The following is a 17,396-nucleotide window of genomic DNA, read 5'->3' as shown; positions in this document are numbered from 1 at the left end:
GTTTGGTGCGATATTTGCCTTTCAAACAAGTTTTGATCAACTTTTGGGGGTGCCACCCAGATCTTGACAGCACCGCCTAGGTCGGGAAACAACGGAGCAAGACTTTCGACTAGGCCAACGAACTTTGACTTGGGCTGATCCTTGGGGTTGACTCAGGTACGGTCATCGTGAAGTCAAGTATGGCTGATAAAAACCAGTGGACAGCTTCTGAGTAATATATTTTCGAGAAGGCACGACACACGGTCTTTGCTGAAGGATCCTCATTACTTTGATTTCATTGAAGGTTTTGAACATGATATCTTTGGTATGTTTCCCGGTGTAGATGCCCAATTCGGTACCTAGTCATCATTCGAATGATTATGTTATATCATGATATTATATTAGACCGTTGTACTGGTCCATCAGATGTATTTTTTGGATGCGTTGGTCATCTAAGTATTGTCTGTGGGCTCTATACGGGATTGGAGCTTTTACTTTTGCGGGGGGTCGACATGGTTCTGGAGTTTATGGTGTTGCGGGGCCTCTATAAGGCGATGGCAAGGTAATGCTCCAGGGATTTCCAATTTGATCGCCCTCTAGGATCTCCAAATTTATTTATAGCTTATAAGCATGCTATAATTAGTTACAACGAGTACTAATACCCTGACACTGGTCTGTAGTATTTGCCAAGGGTAGCCAATCACTTGATCTTGCCTATTCTGTTTAGTATTTTTAAATTCCAAATTTGTGTGTCTGTACACGTGATTCAGGTTACAAAGGCGGCGCACGCAAGTGAGATCTTCGAGAGGCAGGATGAAGCTAGTAAAAGAATAATTGGAACGGAAAGGACACTGGGAGGTCCTTCCATCGGTTGGATTGCTAATCAAGGACCAATCATTATGTCATCGGTATTTCAAAATCGTTAATTAAAAGGTACAAGGAATGCTGCATAGGGGTATAGAAAATCAACATCAACATAGACGTCACTGATGGGATAAGTACCAGTGTCAGGGAAGGGAAAGAGATGCTTCATGTGTGTTTCTAATATGGTCTGAAAATGGTAAAGTCATTGTTTACCGGACGAAGATAACCTCGAGCACTCTTTCATTGAGATGAGTAGGTCTCTCTTCTCTCGTACGCGGGCATTGAACACCACGTCGGGTAGAAGCCCTCAGGTACGACTATAGAAGGTTTTGATATCGAAATGTGGGTTAATATTATCATTCAAGGCAACAACACGTGAATATGTCAATGAAAAGAGAGTACCAAGGAAGCCATTGAAATACCTAGAGGAGCTTCCTTCTTGCGAAAATGCGTCTAAAAGACATTGTGGTGCCTCCTTCTATTTCAACTATCGATCGTTACAAAATGGTGATTATGTAATACCCTCGGTTATTCGTATATACATGAGTCTATACTCCACCAACAATATATTACAAAGTCTTATCTTTCAGTGTAAATAACGTGTTATCAACAGTTCAGTTGATAATATCCGTATTCTTTGATTTCCAGCAAAAGAATGAAGTTCTTGAAAGGGTGCATACAATCATGTATTAATGAGCGCTAGAGTCTAGGCGTACGCTAAATCTCTAGTTTCTCGACCATCAAGTCGGCTCCTTCCCCGCTGTGAATCATATCAAAGGAAACGTTAGGATAGAACCCGAGATGAAGGAAACCTTCCATGCGCACTTGTAGCAAAGGATATAATTCCTTTCATTCATCAAACCAGCGTCTTACTAGCTTTTACGATTTGATATTTCTAATATGATGACGATACCAACACTGCCTGATCAAACTATCTATCGAGGCACTACCAGAATAGCACCAGAAAGAGAACTTAGGGGTTGGCTTATACCAGCCTTTGCTATGGTCAAAAATTGCAGTGAAGATAAGGAGGGGGGTGGCTAGAAGGACAATAGAATCTTGATAACATGCCAATTCCAGACCCACAAATTTCAGATACGCAACAAATTCTTTATAGAACTATGATTGGAGTATCAATTTCTCTACCAGTAGTTAGAAAGTATCTGGTCCCGAAGTCAAAATGCTTAAGATGAGAGATTCAACCAATAGCTTCGCTGAGACTTCTAAATATGGAGAAAGCGATATTTTAAAATACAGGAACGGTGATTCAGGTATCTATAATCTATCAGATTGAGGAGAGCATATGAGTAGCATGAACCTAATTCGACGGAGTATGATGATTCGAGTCTTTTATTTCCATATACCGACGCTAAGATCGGAAGTGTTTGATGCAGTCAATATAGAAATCCATCTTGCACTGCATGAAATTCCTCTCCTTTTTCTTTTAAAACCTTAACTTCTCATACCTTCACAATACTTCATGTGAATTGTCTTTGTATCATGGCAAATAGTACAGGAAACAGAACGAATAATTATAACGAGAAATTTCTTATCCCAGGCAGTAGCGAGGAGGGAACTGGGATCCCTTGCCACCGTTTCAGAGTTTTCCATCTATTGATCCATAGAGATCGGAGTTAGAAATAACTCCTTCTATTTCTCTTACTTGTCCTCAAGAATCATCGGGAACCTCGCCAACCTTTCTTCTCCTTAAATAAAAAAGAGCATGAAACTAACTTCTAAGAGAGCTGACAACACAATAATACACCACCAGATAAGTCTTCTCCTCTTATTCTGTACGAAAAAAACCCCATAATCTACCAAGTACTCTCACGTATTTCCACCTGACACAAAGAAGGATAGCCGGAACGAGTTTTCACAAGTCGGTTCGAATACACAGTTCCCAATGCTCTCGAGGGATCTATCACCGACCCATTGACCATTAGATCATTTTCTTTACAAGCCCAGCATTCAAGACTGTGCCCATCTTGTACACCACTTATAAAACTCTCGAAACGTCGGCTTATGGTCCTTTGAAGGGTTGTGGCTAGGGTGTGAGGTACAAAACCCAACAGTTAAACACAAGCAAATCCAAACAAAGCCCGCAAAATGTTTACATGGACAAGAGCAAGCATTGTCTTTTCACTCATTTCAGCACATTGTGCCTTCAATTTGGTGTCTGATGTTACCTTGATGTATAGTCTGTTTTGCTCCTCTGAGTTTGAGGTTCTGATGGAACTGAGATTCCTAAGAGCGACATAGATAGCTAGTAGTTCTAGTGTGACCAATCCCCTTTCCAACACCTCGCTGAGAGGGATATTTACTTCGAAGCTATGGTTTGCTACCAAGTTGGTCAATGCAAAAGAAAAAATGTCTGTGAAGGGATTACAATTTTCCTTGCTCCTTGAGAATAACATGTATCTTTTTGTACGGGTTGACGTGCGTCTCGTCTTTAAATTTCTTTCCTCTGATGTTCAACATCTCAGTTGAGTGATAACAATCTGGAAAATAGCTTTTGAAATTTTCGTTGTGGGATTAGATCTAGAGTATAGATAATATTGCTACTACTAGATACTATATTGAAGGAGCGAGAATATCAATATCACTCAGCATCCATGAAAACAGTACTTGCCGTCCCCTAAGGTACGAAGCTGGTCGCTTGTTATTGGCAACTATATAGTAGTTATATAGGCTTTCGCCTTAAGTACATTTGTTTCCATTTACAATATTTTCCATTCCATCTCTATCCATCTCATGGGTTTTGAAATCAGTTCATCATGTTGTGATGGTAAGTTGTAATGCCATTTTTGTCAGTGGCTGATTTCATTAATAATACATAACCTTAAAATACAGTTGAGCGAGCTGCTCTGGAGTGGATTGCGTAATCATAATCATATCTCCTTTTTCATATTGGATCTACAGAGGCTTTCCCGGTGCCTGATCCAGTGGTAAATCCATCATCTTGCTCTTGATGCCAACGAAATTTGCTTCTCCAGCAGGGTCACCAAAGGTCAGCTGACCACTCATGATGTCTTGATCTGAGAGTTTCTCCAACTCCTGCATGGTACGTCTCATATAACTGACGATCGTCGCAAGTCCTTTGATATCAACATCCTCGTTTGCCTTGAAGACATTCCTCCAGACGGCCGCTGCCAATACAGCATCACCCTTGGCCAAGCCCTCATCATATGCCGCCAAAAGACCTCGCCACTGAACAAACATATCCTTGAGGTATTTATTACGAGTACCACGAGCATGCATATTATGATTAATAATCATTTTATTCTCAGCATCATAAAAGAAGTGGTCGAGAAGGTGTTGTTGCCAAGGCTGCGACTCGGCGCCTGGGAAGCATCGAAGACGAACTGAAAGCAGATATAAGTGAAGCATTGTTACCTGTGACCAAGTGCTGAAGGTAGGTTTCAATGCTAGTTCTAAAGGAAAAAAGAATTATTAGCTTGGGACTGTGTCGTCTAAGAGGAAGAAGTATGACGTACGATCATGCCACCAGCCTTTACCAACACCTAAGTCTTCACCTTCTTCCGTCTTTGGCATTTCTGCATCTGGATCTGACGCTTGTGGTATAGAGTAGTCCGCCTGTGCCCCGCAGGTTTTATAAAGCTCTTCTGTGGCTCCATATGCGGTATATGTTTCGGTTATAGCTTTGCCTGAAACTTTTTTGAATTCTCTGGCAAGGCTTGGTGAGGTATGTGCAGAGTGTTTTGCCTTATCTCCAGCACGGGGTGGTGTGACGGGAGGGATTGATGTCCCATGATTCTGATTGACCTCTGCGAGATTGGCATATTTATCATTAGCTGTTGCGAAGGCTCGCGAGGTGGCGGGGTTGAATTTCGCAATACTGTTCTGAGGAAGGTTAGTGATGGGTATTTGCGCTTCTTGAAAGAATTGGGGGTTTATTTACCCTGGCAGTACGTCCGGATTGAAGTCTCAGCGCTCGCAGACATGAAGTACAAGATTTTGAAGCCATTTTTGGATGATATAGAGTCATCAATCGAGGGATGTAATGTTCACAAGAGATTGGCCTGAATTATGACATATACTAAGTCGTCTATTATGAATGGACAAGCGCTAAGACGAACACACATCGAACATTTTTTGCGCGTTGTTTTATTTTGTTTTCAGCATCAATTCACCAAAAAATTCACCGAAAATCACCCGTGGAATGCAATATCTCTCAATTGAGCATCAGACTTTGTTTTGATATCAAAAATGACTATTAAATCTATACTCATCTCTCTTTAAAAAATTAAATTCATGAGATTTAAGATATAGAATTGAATACAATTGAATACTAGAGTCGCTCGCGCCTTCCACTTCGGTACATAAGTTTCTATAGTCTAGACGTCATCTAGCAACTGCTCATATTACATAAGCATGGTAGAGTATCGAATTTGTACTCTTAGGACGATTTACCCCACATTATCGGTCTTAGATTATGTCATCCCCAACTGGCCTCCACAAGTTTTCCATTTCAGGAACGGATGTTAGGTATCTTTGTAGACGAAACCACTTCTCTGAACTCACTATCTCATGATCTCAAATGTTTCTACTGTTCAATATTACCATTTATCCTTTATCTCATAACATTCTCCGGTTCATATCTCAAATGTGACATGCCATTCCAAGTGGTTTTCTTAACAAAAAGGTGTCCTCGTCTTAAGTTTTCCTATCTATCCCCTCACGGCCAATCCGGATCGTCAAATTTCAAATAGCTATGAATCAGCTCATGTAGCGAACACGGGAGGCGCTGGGTTCTGGCCTAAACTGAAGCTAGAAGAGCTTGAGAACGTTTTAGTTGCTTTAGTACAAATGCCGATCTTCCAAATAACCGATCAAACCCCCTTTTCACAACCGAATTGAAGTGCCATGTGCTTTCTCCACCATCCTCAGCAGATTTCTTTAATCAATGTAGAACTTCGATTTGGTTTTTGATTGACAGGAAAGGAAATGATTGATATCCAGCGTTGATTCGATTGAATCTGCTATTGGCTTAGCAAGATGGAGCGTTATTTCGGATTGAATAAATGCCAACCGAGATTTTAAGATCAAATTTATGAGTACAATAATCGTTGAACAGGTTGAGGACATCACATTGAAAGGGAATCTAATATCTGATTATGGGCGGTACTGAACTTTGGTCTTGACGGATAACTACTTGAACATACAGGTAAATGTCCAAGGAAAGCTAGAAAAGAGCGTTTTTGAATCATTCAAAGTTTTGTCCATAGCACAAATGAATTCACATAGTACCACACCTCAGATTCTTGCTAGATTTGGAACCATCTGGATATTCACGGTGGGGATTCAACATAGCTAGACCATCAGAGGACTGAATAAAAAATCAAGGCATAAGATGAGGCCGACAAAGTAATTGAATTCGAGCCATCTTCAAAGTCCAAAGTCCAAAGTCATTCATCATTAACATTTTCGTATTCATAGCCTTTCTATAACTGCACCAAAAATACTGCAACCTACATATCCAGCATAAGACACAGAATACATGTCCCCATAACAATTTAACCACCAAATCAACCACCTCACAGCCCCAACCATGCTCAACACATCATCATCCAAAACCTCACCATCCCAACCTCCGCCCCCCTCGCCTTCCTACTAAACCTATGATTCAACCATGCTGTCCTCACTCACCATCTCCCCCTCAAAACATGAATTTTATTTATAAATTCCCGAAAGCCGAGGATCCTGGGGTTCACAACGACTTTCTGACCTGCGGATTTGGGACGCAGGAGATGGGCTCTTCTTTATGAAGCATATCGACAGGGCCGCGTTAGAGATTCGTGGCGATGACGGGCTTAAACAGGGAGGGTTTATAGCCGGTAGTTGTAGATGTCAAAGATCTTGGCTTTGGCTAAAATGGGAGGCACTTGTTCCGTGAATCACACATGGCATCCATATTCGCCTCGAGCACTGATTGTTCCCATTTTTCGAATCACTAGAATACTAGTATACAACCATTAAAGCAGAAGCGAGAAATCAGGAAATAAAATTGCATTTAGGTCAACCATTCTCATCTTAACTGTTTGAGCCTCCGAGTCACCCAAAGTAGATTCCGATCCGAGAAAGACGTATATAGATATAAAATCTTACAGCCAGAATATTTAACACGTCTGCCAAACTCGTAGGCATACCGCTGAGATAATAACACGTAACACGATACATTACAGCCAACCACAATGCGAGACTACACGCGACGAATCAATGAACCCTCGGATCTGATGGAAGTCGTTTACAACGCGAACTCTGAGGCATTCACATGCAAAGGACGCTCGGAGCTCGTTTTCAACGGTCGTCTTGGTATTTCTTCCTCGCATACCTGATCTCTAGGCACAAAGCTGACATGAATTGTAGCAGAGGATGTGTAATCTATACTTATTCCGGGGGCGATTCGCTAGGAAAGTTAAGATTGAAGTGACATTGGAGTCAAATCTCAGATTGGGACATATTGCTGATTGTGTTATATTAATACCCGTGGAACTGCCACTAGGAATGTGGTATAGAAGAAAAGTGTGGGGTCTCCACAAAGTCTTGTGCATCTGTCGATAGTATCATTATGGCCGGTCGCCCGCCTCTCTGTATCTAAACGAAGGATTCCCTTTCATAACTATTTGTAATATTCAGCCGGTGCTATCTCGTGAAATCAGAATTTTGCCCGTTGACATGTCGATTATCGTGCGTTCAATGTGTATTCGGGATCGCAATCTATGTGTGTATGTAGTAATCAGGTATGTGCTTTGAGAGGGATGGGAATGCATGTCCGACGATCGGTATAATCCTAAGTTCTCGAGTGCCTCAGCTTAAATATCCATCCGGACAATAAAAGTTGTAATGCTTCCTGCCAATATATAATCACCAAGTAAATCTGCGAGTTATTCTTTGCTCGTCTTAGAGACCCTGCATATACTCCGGGCGCCATCACATATTTCATTCTAGTATTTACCCCAAGCTTTCATTTGCGCAATTCCTCACTTTAAATTGAATTTTTGTCCAGCGACAACTGGAGTCGATGACGTTTTCGCATTCGACTTTCCACACATCGCGCAAGCTATTTTCTATTAGAACCTGCATAACCCATTCGGGACAAGATGTAGTACATACCGTTGGCTTTGTATGAGCACTTCAGACAATACTTCCTTCCCTGGTCAACCTTGGTGCTGCATTCTTTACCGGTGCAAGTTGTCGAGTATGTAGCATAAGGATTTCTAGCAGCTTTCGACAGCAATTTACTCTGCCATTATAATATTAACAATGGTAGAATTGTGCGCGATAGAATTGGATCTTACCTTGCCTATACCATTATTCCCCAAGGTGGCGGAGGTCTTCGTACCAGCCTTAGATGATGATGATCCAGCTGGCGAACCAAGATACATGTCACTCTTCTTCTTGACCTCTGGAGTTGCCAAAGAGGTATTAGAAGATTTCTTTTGGCACTTTGCGCAAACCATTTCGAGACGTTATGATGAGTATTAGTTGGGATTGTGATCGACTGTTATGTGATGTGATGTCAGTTATCAATTGCGGGAAAGTAAGAATGCGGGTGAGGCGGGACCTGATGGCCTTGCGTAGAAGGCTGAAGCGAGCTAGAGCTCTCCCTGTAACTTATTATTATAACCATCTTTATATTATTGTGGATGTCAATCCTAATTTAGCAACAAAGACAAGATTCCAAGACTTAATACGAATTTCAAACAGACTCTCAAATTGACCCTGAGTTTATCCCGCATTTAACGAACACGAAGACAGAACAATATATTGAAGGACGCGGTTCACGACGCACGAAAGAATTGGTTGCCGTTGACAAACTTAAGCGGCACTCACATTACATCCGCCATCCCTAAATCTCGTAAAGAGGCTATGCAACTATAACAAGTGAAGAGGACAACGAATTTCTAAGTTTGCAAAACATCACGACTATTTTGGACAACCAGAAATCGCATGATCACAATTTGATCTCCGCATTAAGTGCGACGACCTCGAGCTGTATTCCAGCATGGCTGGACAGCCTCCAAATAATCGGGACGACTTACTTCTCGATTTACATGATGAACAACCAATTTACCACACCGGGCAGCGCGCCCCTATGAATGATGACGACCTTTTGCGCGCCTACAATGCGGATCATGATGAGTCGAACCCTAGACCTTCGATTTCTTACGACAACTTCGTTGGCGCACCGTCTCCTTCTACGCCATCTACCACCAACAATCTTCCAGGAGGGCCTGGCTATCAAACGAGTGGCGCACAACCGCCATACATTCATGCAAACTCAGCATCATACAGTCAAACTTCAGGATTGAATAATTACCAACGATATGCGGATGATTTGGACGATTTTCCGGATGATGGGCATTCTTCGGAGTATTACCACCATGGAACAGCAATTCCTGGTGACGGAGCAGAAATGAGGGGTCATGGTCGAAATCGCAATAGCATAATGAGCTTGGGAGGTGGGATTATGGGCAAGGCGAAGAGTATGTTTGGAATGGGAGCTGAATATTCGGAAATGGATCTACCTTTGACTGAAGCCGGTGCGAGAAATCGAGCAGATACACATGAACCTGAAACGCCTGTACAGTCTGAAAGTAAGCTTGGGAAATTTAAATTCGGATTTGGTAGAGGAAAGCCAGATCCTTCAACTCTTGGTCCCAGAATCATACATCTCAACAATCCTCCTGCCAACAGCGCAAGCAAATATGTGGACAATCATATATCTACAGCCAAGTACAACGCTGCGACCTTTCTACCGAAATTCTTGTTCGAGCAGTTTTCTAAATTTGCCAATCTATTCTTCTTGTTTACTGCAGCATTGCAACAGATTCCCGATATTTCCCCAACGAACCAATACACCACCATCGGACCTTTGATCTTGGTCCTCTTGGTATCTGCCGGTAAAGAAGTAGTTGAGGACTACAGGAGAAAAACATCTGATACTTCGCTGAACAATTCAAAGGCTCGTGTTTTACGTGGGTCTTCATTCGCGGATACTAAATGGATCAATGTTTCAGTTGGCGACATTGTTCGTGTAGAATCCGAAGAGTCATTTCCTGCAGATATTATCTTACTAGCCAGTTCGGAACCGGAGGGACTATGCTATATTGAGACTGCCAATCTAGACGGTGAGACTAATCTCAAAATCAAGCAAGCCATTCCAGAAACATGTGTGATGGTCAGTTCCAACGAACTTAGTAGATTGGGCGGAAAGCTACGATCGGAACAACCGAATAGCAGTCTATATACCTATGAGGGTACACTTACCGTGGCTGCTGGCGGTGGAGAGAAGGAGCTTCCTTTGCAACCTGATCAACTTTTGCTCAGAGGTGCAACACTACGTAACACTCCCTGGATTCACGGAGTTGTTGTATTTACTGGTCACGAAACCAAGCTTATGCGGAATGCGACAGCAACGCCAATAAAGAGAACTGCCGTGGAGCGCCAACTCAATATTCTGGTTCTAATGCTCGTAGCTATCTTGATCGCGTTGAGTGTCATAAGTTCATTGGGTGATGTTATAGTTAGATCAGTCAAGGGAGCAGAATTAAGCTATCTTGGTTATTCTGCTTCAATCACCTCGGCGAAAAAAGTCTCGCAATTCTTTTCTGATATAGCAACCTATTGGGTTCTGTATTCTGCTCTGGTTCCAATTTCTCTTTTCGTCACTGTCGAAATGGTAAAATACTGGCATGCAATTTTGATCAATGACGATCTCGATATGTATCATGACAAGACTGATACCCCAGCCGTCTGTCGAACATCGAGTTTAGTCGAAGAACTTGGTATGGTAGAATACATTTTCTCAGACAAAACTGGAACATTAACATGTAATCAAATGGAATTCAAGCAATGTTCTATCGGAGGGATTCAATACGCAGAGGATGTGCCAGAAGATCGCCGAGCCACCAATATCGACGGTCAGGAGGTCGGGGTTCATGACTTCCATCGACTTAAGGAGAATCTCAAAACACATGAGTCGGCTTTAGCTATTCATCACTTTCTTGCTCTTTTATCTACTTGCCATACCGTTATCCCTGAACGATCTGATGAGAAGGGCGGAGCTATCAAATACCAAGCAGCATCTCCCGACGAAGGTGCTCTGGTCGAGGGTGCTGTTCTGATGGGTTATCAGTTTACTGCACGCAAGCCAAGATCTGTACAGATAACTGTAGGGGGGGAGATTTATGAATATGAGCTTCTTGCGGTTTGCGAATTTAACTCAACGAGAAAGCGAATGTCGGCAATTTTTCGATGTCCAGATGGACAAATCAGATGCTACTGCAAAGGGGCTGATACTGTTATCTTGGAACGGCTTGGTCCAGACAACCCACATGTTGAGGTCACACTTCAGCATTTGGAAGAATATGCTTCAGAGGGTCTAAGAACACTTTGTTTGGCAATGCGAGAAATTCCTGAAAATGAGTTTCAAGAGTGGTGGTCAGTCTTTGATAGAGCACAAACTACCGTCAGTGGTAATCGTGCTGACGAATTGGATAAAGCTGCTGAAATTCTGGAGCGTGATTTTACGTTGCTTGGAGCCACAGCGATTGAAGATCGTCTGCAAGATGGCGTTCCCGAAACGATCCATACTCTACAAGAGGCTGGCATCAAGGTCTGGGTATTGACTGGAGATCGTCAAGAAACTGCCATCAACATTGGAATGAGTTGTAAGCTGATCAGTGAAGATATGACTCTTCTCATCGTCAACGAAGAAACAGCAATGGATACCAGGAACAACATACAAAAGAAGCTCGATGCCATACGAACACAAGGTGATGGCACCATTGCTATGGAAACTCTTGCTTTGGTTATTGATGGAAAATCTTTAACTTATGCTCTTGAAAAGGATTTGGAGAAAGATTTCCTTGATCTTGCTGTCATGTGTAAAGCTGTCATATGTTGTCGTGTATCTCCACTTCAGAAGGCTTTGGTCGTCAAGCTCGTCAAACGCAATAAGAAATCTATCCTATTAGCTATTGGTGATGGAGCGAATGATGTCTCAATGATTCAAGCAGCCCACATTGGTGTTGGTATCAGTGGTATGGAAGGTCTACAAGCAGCCAGAAGTGCTGATGTTGCGATCGGACAATTCAGATATCTGCGCAAACTTCTCTTAGTTCATGGCGCATGGAGTTACCAACGAGTTAGCAAAGTTATCCTCTATTCTTTCTACAAAAACATCACGCTATACATGACGCAATTCTGGGTATGCCTTTCACAATTCTTCAAATTGATCTACTATTAACAGTCTACAGTATTCGTTCCAAAATGTTTTCTCTGGAGAAGTCATCTACGAATCCTGGACGCTATCATTTTACAACGTCTTCTTTACAGTGCTCCCTCCACTTGCAATGGGTATCTTTGATCAGTTTATATCTGCTCGACTTCTCGATAGGTATCCGCAACTTTATCAACTAGGTCAAAAGAATACCTTTTTCAGACAGCATTCATTCTGGGCTTGGATTGGGAACGGTTTCTATCATTCTCTCATCCTATATATCGCCTCGGAGCTTATCTGGTGGCGTGATCTACCACAAGGCGATGGCAAAACAGCAGGCCATTGGGTATGGGGTACAGCACTCTATACTGCCGTCTTGGCAACTGTTCTTGGAAAAGCAGCTCTAGTGGTAAATGTTTGGACGAAATATCACGTTATCGCCATACCTGGCAGTATGCTAATCTGGATCATTTTTATCGCTGTGTATGGTACGGTGGCGCCTAAGCTCGGCTTCTCCAAGGAGTATGAGGGTGTTATTCCACGATTATTTGGAAGTCCCGTCTTCTGGATTCAGGGTTTGGCATTACCTATGTTATGCTTGCTGAGAGACTTTTCATGGAAATAGTAAGGTTATTCGTGGTGTAATTTTTAAGAGATGCTAATCTATGCTCATAGCGCTAAACGGATGTATTATCCACAATCCTACCACCATATCCAAGAGATTCAGAAATACAACATTCAAGATTATAGACCAAGGTACGTTCCCTTTTCGATTCCTTTCCTGTAAGGCAATTTTCTAACCAATCATTGCAGAATGGAGCAATTTCAGAAAGCCATTCGCAAGGTTCGTCAAGTTCAGCGTATGCGTAAACAGCGTGGTTATGCCTTCTCTCAGGCAGACGAATCGCAAACTAGAGTGCTACAAGCATATGATACGACGAAGGAGAGAGGAAGGTACGGAGAGATGGCGAGTTCAAATAGGAATCGTTGATGAAAATTTTCTGGGGTTTCAGCGATTAAAGCCAAGATGAAGCGGGTGAGCATAAAAAGGTTAGACCCTGGTCTGGTTTGACGAGTACAGTAGGCATTCAGGCTGGAAACAAGCTGGAATGAATGACTCGGAAAATTATGTTCTATGTATGATGATAACTGGTAGCTAAATCTTTTTTCTTTTTGGGCTAGGCCTGGTGGGTTTTTCATGAATGATTGCGATGCGCTTCTTCTTTCTCTGATTTTACTTCGCTTATTTGAATAGCATACCTATGTTTATCATTAGTTTTTCTAGAATATCGTGATATCTTCTCTCCTTCGTTATATACACATGATATCTTGCGTAGTTGTTCCCCAGCTTGGCCGCTGATTTGGCTTCACTCACGTTATCATTGGAGATCTTAGGCGGGTCCGGGTTGAAATAAGGCATAATTACGAACTCGCGAGAAAGTTCTCGGTCTTCAAATCAATCCCTGTTTTTTCTCCTATTTCGCGCCATGGTCCTCAGGAAAGCGAGACCGTCCACTTTAAGAAATTTTGTATGATTAGGGACCCACATAAGAAGTTCTGAGCTTTCATATTGCAGTGAAAGATATGTCTTTCTTATTACTTTATCAAATATCTTTTATTCTACTCTCTGGTTCGAGTGAGGCTTATCGTTGGCATTTATTAATTATAGACTAAATACACGAATTGTATTTCCCGCTACTCTGTTGGCGTTATTGGTCGATAGACTCCATCAAACTCTAGATACGGCTTCTCAATCTCCGTAAGTACCAAGCCCGGATTGCAATTTTTAGGAATGTTGATTTCCCATGTCGCGAAAGGTCCTGGGAGAGCATACCATTTTGGATCATCTACATTGCCGACAACCCCGTCTATTGTGGGCTTGCTTGTTGCAATGTCGTAAATAAAATTCACAGGATATGTCTTGTGGGAAAAAGTGATCTGAGTGTTCTTCGTATCTACCAATGTTTCGTCTCCCAGATGAGTTAGGGAAACTTGAAGCTTGCCATCATCAGTAGTAACATTGGGTAGAAACAAACGGACTCTCGTCAATCGGATGTCGACCATATTTGAAAATGGAGAATTGGTGTCCTCCGGGTCAGGTGGGGCAATTCTCAGATGCAACAGTGCGCTATCTTGAGAATCAAACTTGATGCTACGCACGTCATCTTCACCGAGGATATATTGTAGCGAGAAAAATGGCTGCCTGGAGCCGGTATATTCATCCAAATATTCGTTGTAGGCTTGGAACAAGGATTGATGAGCCGCCTTGACAAGGCCGTATGTGTATTGAGACATGTCAACAGAGCAAAAGAATTGCCCAAGGACATTTGTTGAATTCAATGCCTCGAAATTGTATGCTCTTTGGGCTTTGTACAGCCAACCTTGTATCTTCTGCAGCTCTGCTACATAGATTTTCTTCATAGCAACGGTCATTGTCGGACTATCCATCGTCAAAACCGTCTGCCTTTCAACATTGGCAAGGTTTTCGATCACTTTATTCTGGGCTAGATTCTCCGTATAGCATTTTACTATCACAGCTAGACAGCTGTTATATCGGACAACGGCCGCATTCCTTTTCAGAACTAGATCTTTCAATTCCACAATATTAGCTGGGGCAGTTGGGAGTCTTGTTAAATTGGGTACGCACCCACATAATCCTGGAGTATCTTCTTCAATTCCGCGGTCTGGTCTTTCAGAATATTGTTATAGTTACTCAACAGAGTGACCAATTTATTTGCTGTAATCTGTAGCTTCGCTGCTCCTGGATCAAGTAGGTCTATCTTCCCTACTTTGCTGATAACATAACCTTCATAAATGCTATCAAGCTCTCCCGAGATATTTGACACATTATCTAACAACCAAGTTTTATCATACTCTACACCCATCTCATCCGGTATTTTTGATTGGCTCTCATTCAGTAGGCCAACTCCCTGCAAGACTGCCATGGGCATGGTCTGCACCATGAAGACTTGTCCAAGGGCCTGGAGCAAATCGGAAAAGAGAACACCACTGTGACCTTTAATATCGCTTTTGATGTAACCGACTTCGGTCGTCAGATCTCCACTCATCTTCTTCATTGGATTTGTAAAGCTTTTAATCTGGACCATTCTGCCCTTCATCTCTTCTTTTGCAAGTTTAATCAACCTGTTGTTGCTGGCCTTAGTTGTGTCGCACGCAGCTTTAGCTCTGCTCAGGTACGATGTCCTCTCTTCTTCTTTCTTCGAATGGTTCACGTATTCGGTATAGTACGTCTCGGCTTCTTTTAGAGATTCTAAACTGTCGAATATAATGCTCCTGTAGGCTTCGTACCGTCTCGGAGGGGCTTCATACTCATCGTATCCATAGTAGTCTTTTCCAGAGTTGAGCTGTGTCAGTACTCCATTGACTTCATCTTTGATAGCTTGAAGATCCGAAATAGAAGCCAGCTCTGCGCCTTCCTCTGCTCTTGGTATGAATATACGAAGCTCAGCCTTCTTATATGCAGTGATCAATTTCGGCTCATTACCAACATCTTTTGGTCTGTGATCTAAAAATAGCAACCTATCTCGCAGACGCCACAAAATGATCATGCATTTCGCTCGATTTTCATCCCCGTCGACGTAATAGTATAATCTGGCTTTGTCAAGCAGCATACGACATTGTAGAGGGTGTACGAAGCATATGTAGCAATCCCAGATGGCTTCTGAGTTCAAGATGGACTTGACTGACCAGGTTCCATCCTTACCTGGCTTACCGTTCATACCTCCTGATCTCGCTTTACCACCATGACCTCCAGTGACTTTCTCGCATTGTGTGAATCATGCCAGTACATCATCATCGATTATCGAAAAGTTCTTTAAGATGCCAATGACGTCATCTCGGAAGTCATCCCTATCACTGCTTTTAAGGTCATTTTGCATTTTCGCAAAATTTTCGGACAGGTCGAAGGCCCTTTTCATTTCCTTCGTGCCACAAGCTTCTACCAACTCATTTGTGATGCTCTGGAAGTCAGAAGGAAACTTTTTGCTCGAAACAGACAGGTCGGTAATGACCTGAATGGCCTTACGATAGGCTTCACCGACGATACTGCCAAACAGAACTGACACAGTCCCACCTTCTCCGCCATCTCCGCCATCTCCATCATTTTCTCCACCAGTGTCCGTGTCTGCTCCAAAGGCGCTATCATGACTCAGTCCATCCCCCCCGCAACTATAAATCGAGAATCATTAGCATTCTCTGTGTACGTGAACATAATAATACATCGCTGGAAACGTCATATTACCTTTTAATAAAAGAGAGTCGACATCCTTAGCACCAATATGCTCCACATATAACTCGATGGTGCCGCCCCGGTATCCGTTCATCTCATCCTTGGTCCCATCTTCGCCAGTGAGATCGATGCTCAATCTCGAATTACCCGTTGTGTCAATTTTATGAGTGAATATTGCACATCAGACGGGTTCGGTGTTGCTCTTACTCTTGGTTTGTAAAAAAATTCTTAGCACGAACGTCTCCACGTAGAGATCCAGTGGTGCATCTAAGCCCACCTCAAAGTCGAGAGGTGTCTCAGAAACTGACACAATCAATGTTGGGTCTGTCACAGGATATGCAATGATGTCTGGATTGGGTGGTATAGGCATGGTAAAAATTTAATTTCTCACGAAATGGGTTTGTGTGACGTTGATAAAACTCGAGAGTTCAACTTGATTCAGCAAGTCCCTACTGGTACTAATAATGCTGGGCCATTGTTTAGTGGCAAAAGTGAATGAATTGTGCAAACAATCAAACATTGGGAGGAAACAAATTTCAAGTCAAATGACTCGCGCATTTTGGTTGCATCGCGCATGAAGCTGTACAGTGAAAGCGGATACCCTTTCAGCTGGTCACAAGTATTCATGGCGCAGGCACGGGGAAATGCAGCCCGCTCTTTGGCTTCTTTTTTTGTCTCTGGTAACAATTACAACTCGACATCACTCTTCTTTCTTAACTCCAGTGCAGGTGTAACATTGTTTCCCGCATGCAGATTGGAAGTGTCATTTCAGCATTGTCCAAATGATTGCAAATCTTCACGCCGCTGGTCTAATGTAATATCTCAAAATTAGGTCATCGAGAATGGCTGGAGTCTTGCATGATTTTCTGTTGGTGAAGTGTCGTTGGGAAAATATGGATGGCTTGAACACCTAGGTATCGGAAATCATCTAAATCTCTTGGAAAACTTGATATCCTAATCCATCAGAATTCAGGAACTCATCTGAAAGCATCACATGAATACTGTGACTCAATTCAATGCATCGGCTTATTGAGACTTACGATGTTACCTGCATTTATG

General features: G+C 42.4%; 4 protein-coding genes across 4 annotated transcripts; 1 reads left to right on the top strand and 3 right to left on the bottom strand.

The window, feature by feature from the left end:
* Positions 1-3,756: 3,756 nt before the first annotated feature.
* Positions 3,757-4,828, bottom strand: EAE97_008161 (uncharacterized protein; the record flags this gene model as incomplete). Its single annotated transcript, XM_038878675.1, has 3 exons — positions 3,757-4,274; positions 4,338-4,704; positions 4,763-4,828. 3 exons carry the CDS (start codon positions 4,826-4,828, stop codon positions 3,757-3,759), a joined length of 951 nt encoding a protein of 316 aa, XP_038730355.1.
* Positions 4,829-7,844: 3,016 nt separating this feature from the next.
* On the bottom strand, positions 7,845-8,324 carry EAE97_008160 (uncharacterized protein; the record flags this gene model as incomplete). Its single annotated transcript, XM_038878674.1, has 3 exons — positions 7,845-7,924; positions 7,978-8,107; positions 8,163-8,324. 3 exons carry the CDS (start codon positions 8,322-8,324, stop codon positions 7,845-7,847), a joined length of 372 nt encoding a protein of 123 aa, XP_038730354.1.
* Positions 8,325-8,537: 213 nt separating this feature from the next.
* EAE97_008159 (uncharacterized protein) lies at positions 8,538-13,387 on the top strand. The gene is made up of 4 exons (XM_038878673.1): positions 8,538-12,076; positions 12,126-12,712; positions 12,764-12,844; positions 12,902-13,387. Exons 1-4 carry the CDS (start codon positions 8,870-8,872, stop codon positions 13,077-13,079), a joined length of 4,053 nt encoding a protein of 1,350 aa, XP_038730353.1. The 5' UTR covers positions 8,538-8,869; the 3' UTR covers positions 13,080-13,387.
* A 396-nt stretch (positions 13,388-13,783) lies between these two features.
* On the bottom strand, positions 13,784-16,707 carry EAE97_008158 (uncharacterized protein; the record flags this gene model as incomplete). The annotated part of the gene is made up of 5 exons (XM_038878672.1): positions 13,784-14,676; positions 14,736-15,870; positions 15,898-16,276; positions 16,328-16,474; positions 16,577-16,707. 5 exons carry the CDS (start codon positions 16,705-16,707, stop codon positions 13,784-13,786), a joined length of 2,685 nt encoding a protein of 894 aa, XP_038730352.1.
* Between the last annotated feature and the right edge of the window lie 689 nt (positions 16,708-17,396).

This window comes from Botrytis byssoidea (assembly GCF_014898295.1).
Source record: "Botrytis byssoidea strain MUCL 94 chromosome Unknown BBYS_017, whole genome shotgun sequence".
In the NCBI taxonomy this organism is placed as follows: Eukaryota; Fungi; Ascomycota; class Leotiomycetes; order Helotiales; family Sclerotiniaceae; genus Botrytis; species Botrytis byssoidea.
The sequence above is the reverse complement of the archived record's forward strand: the minus strand, read 5'-3'. Positions and strand labels throughout refer to the sequence as shown.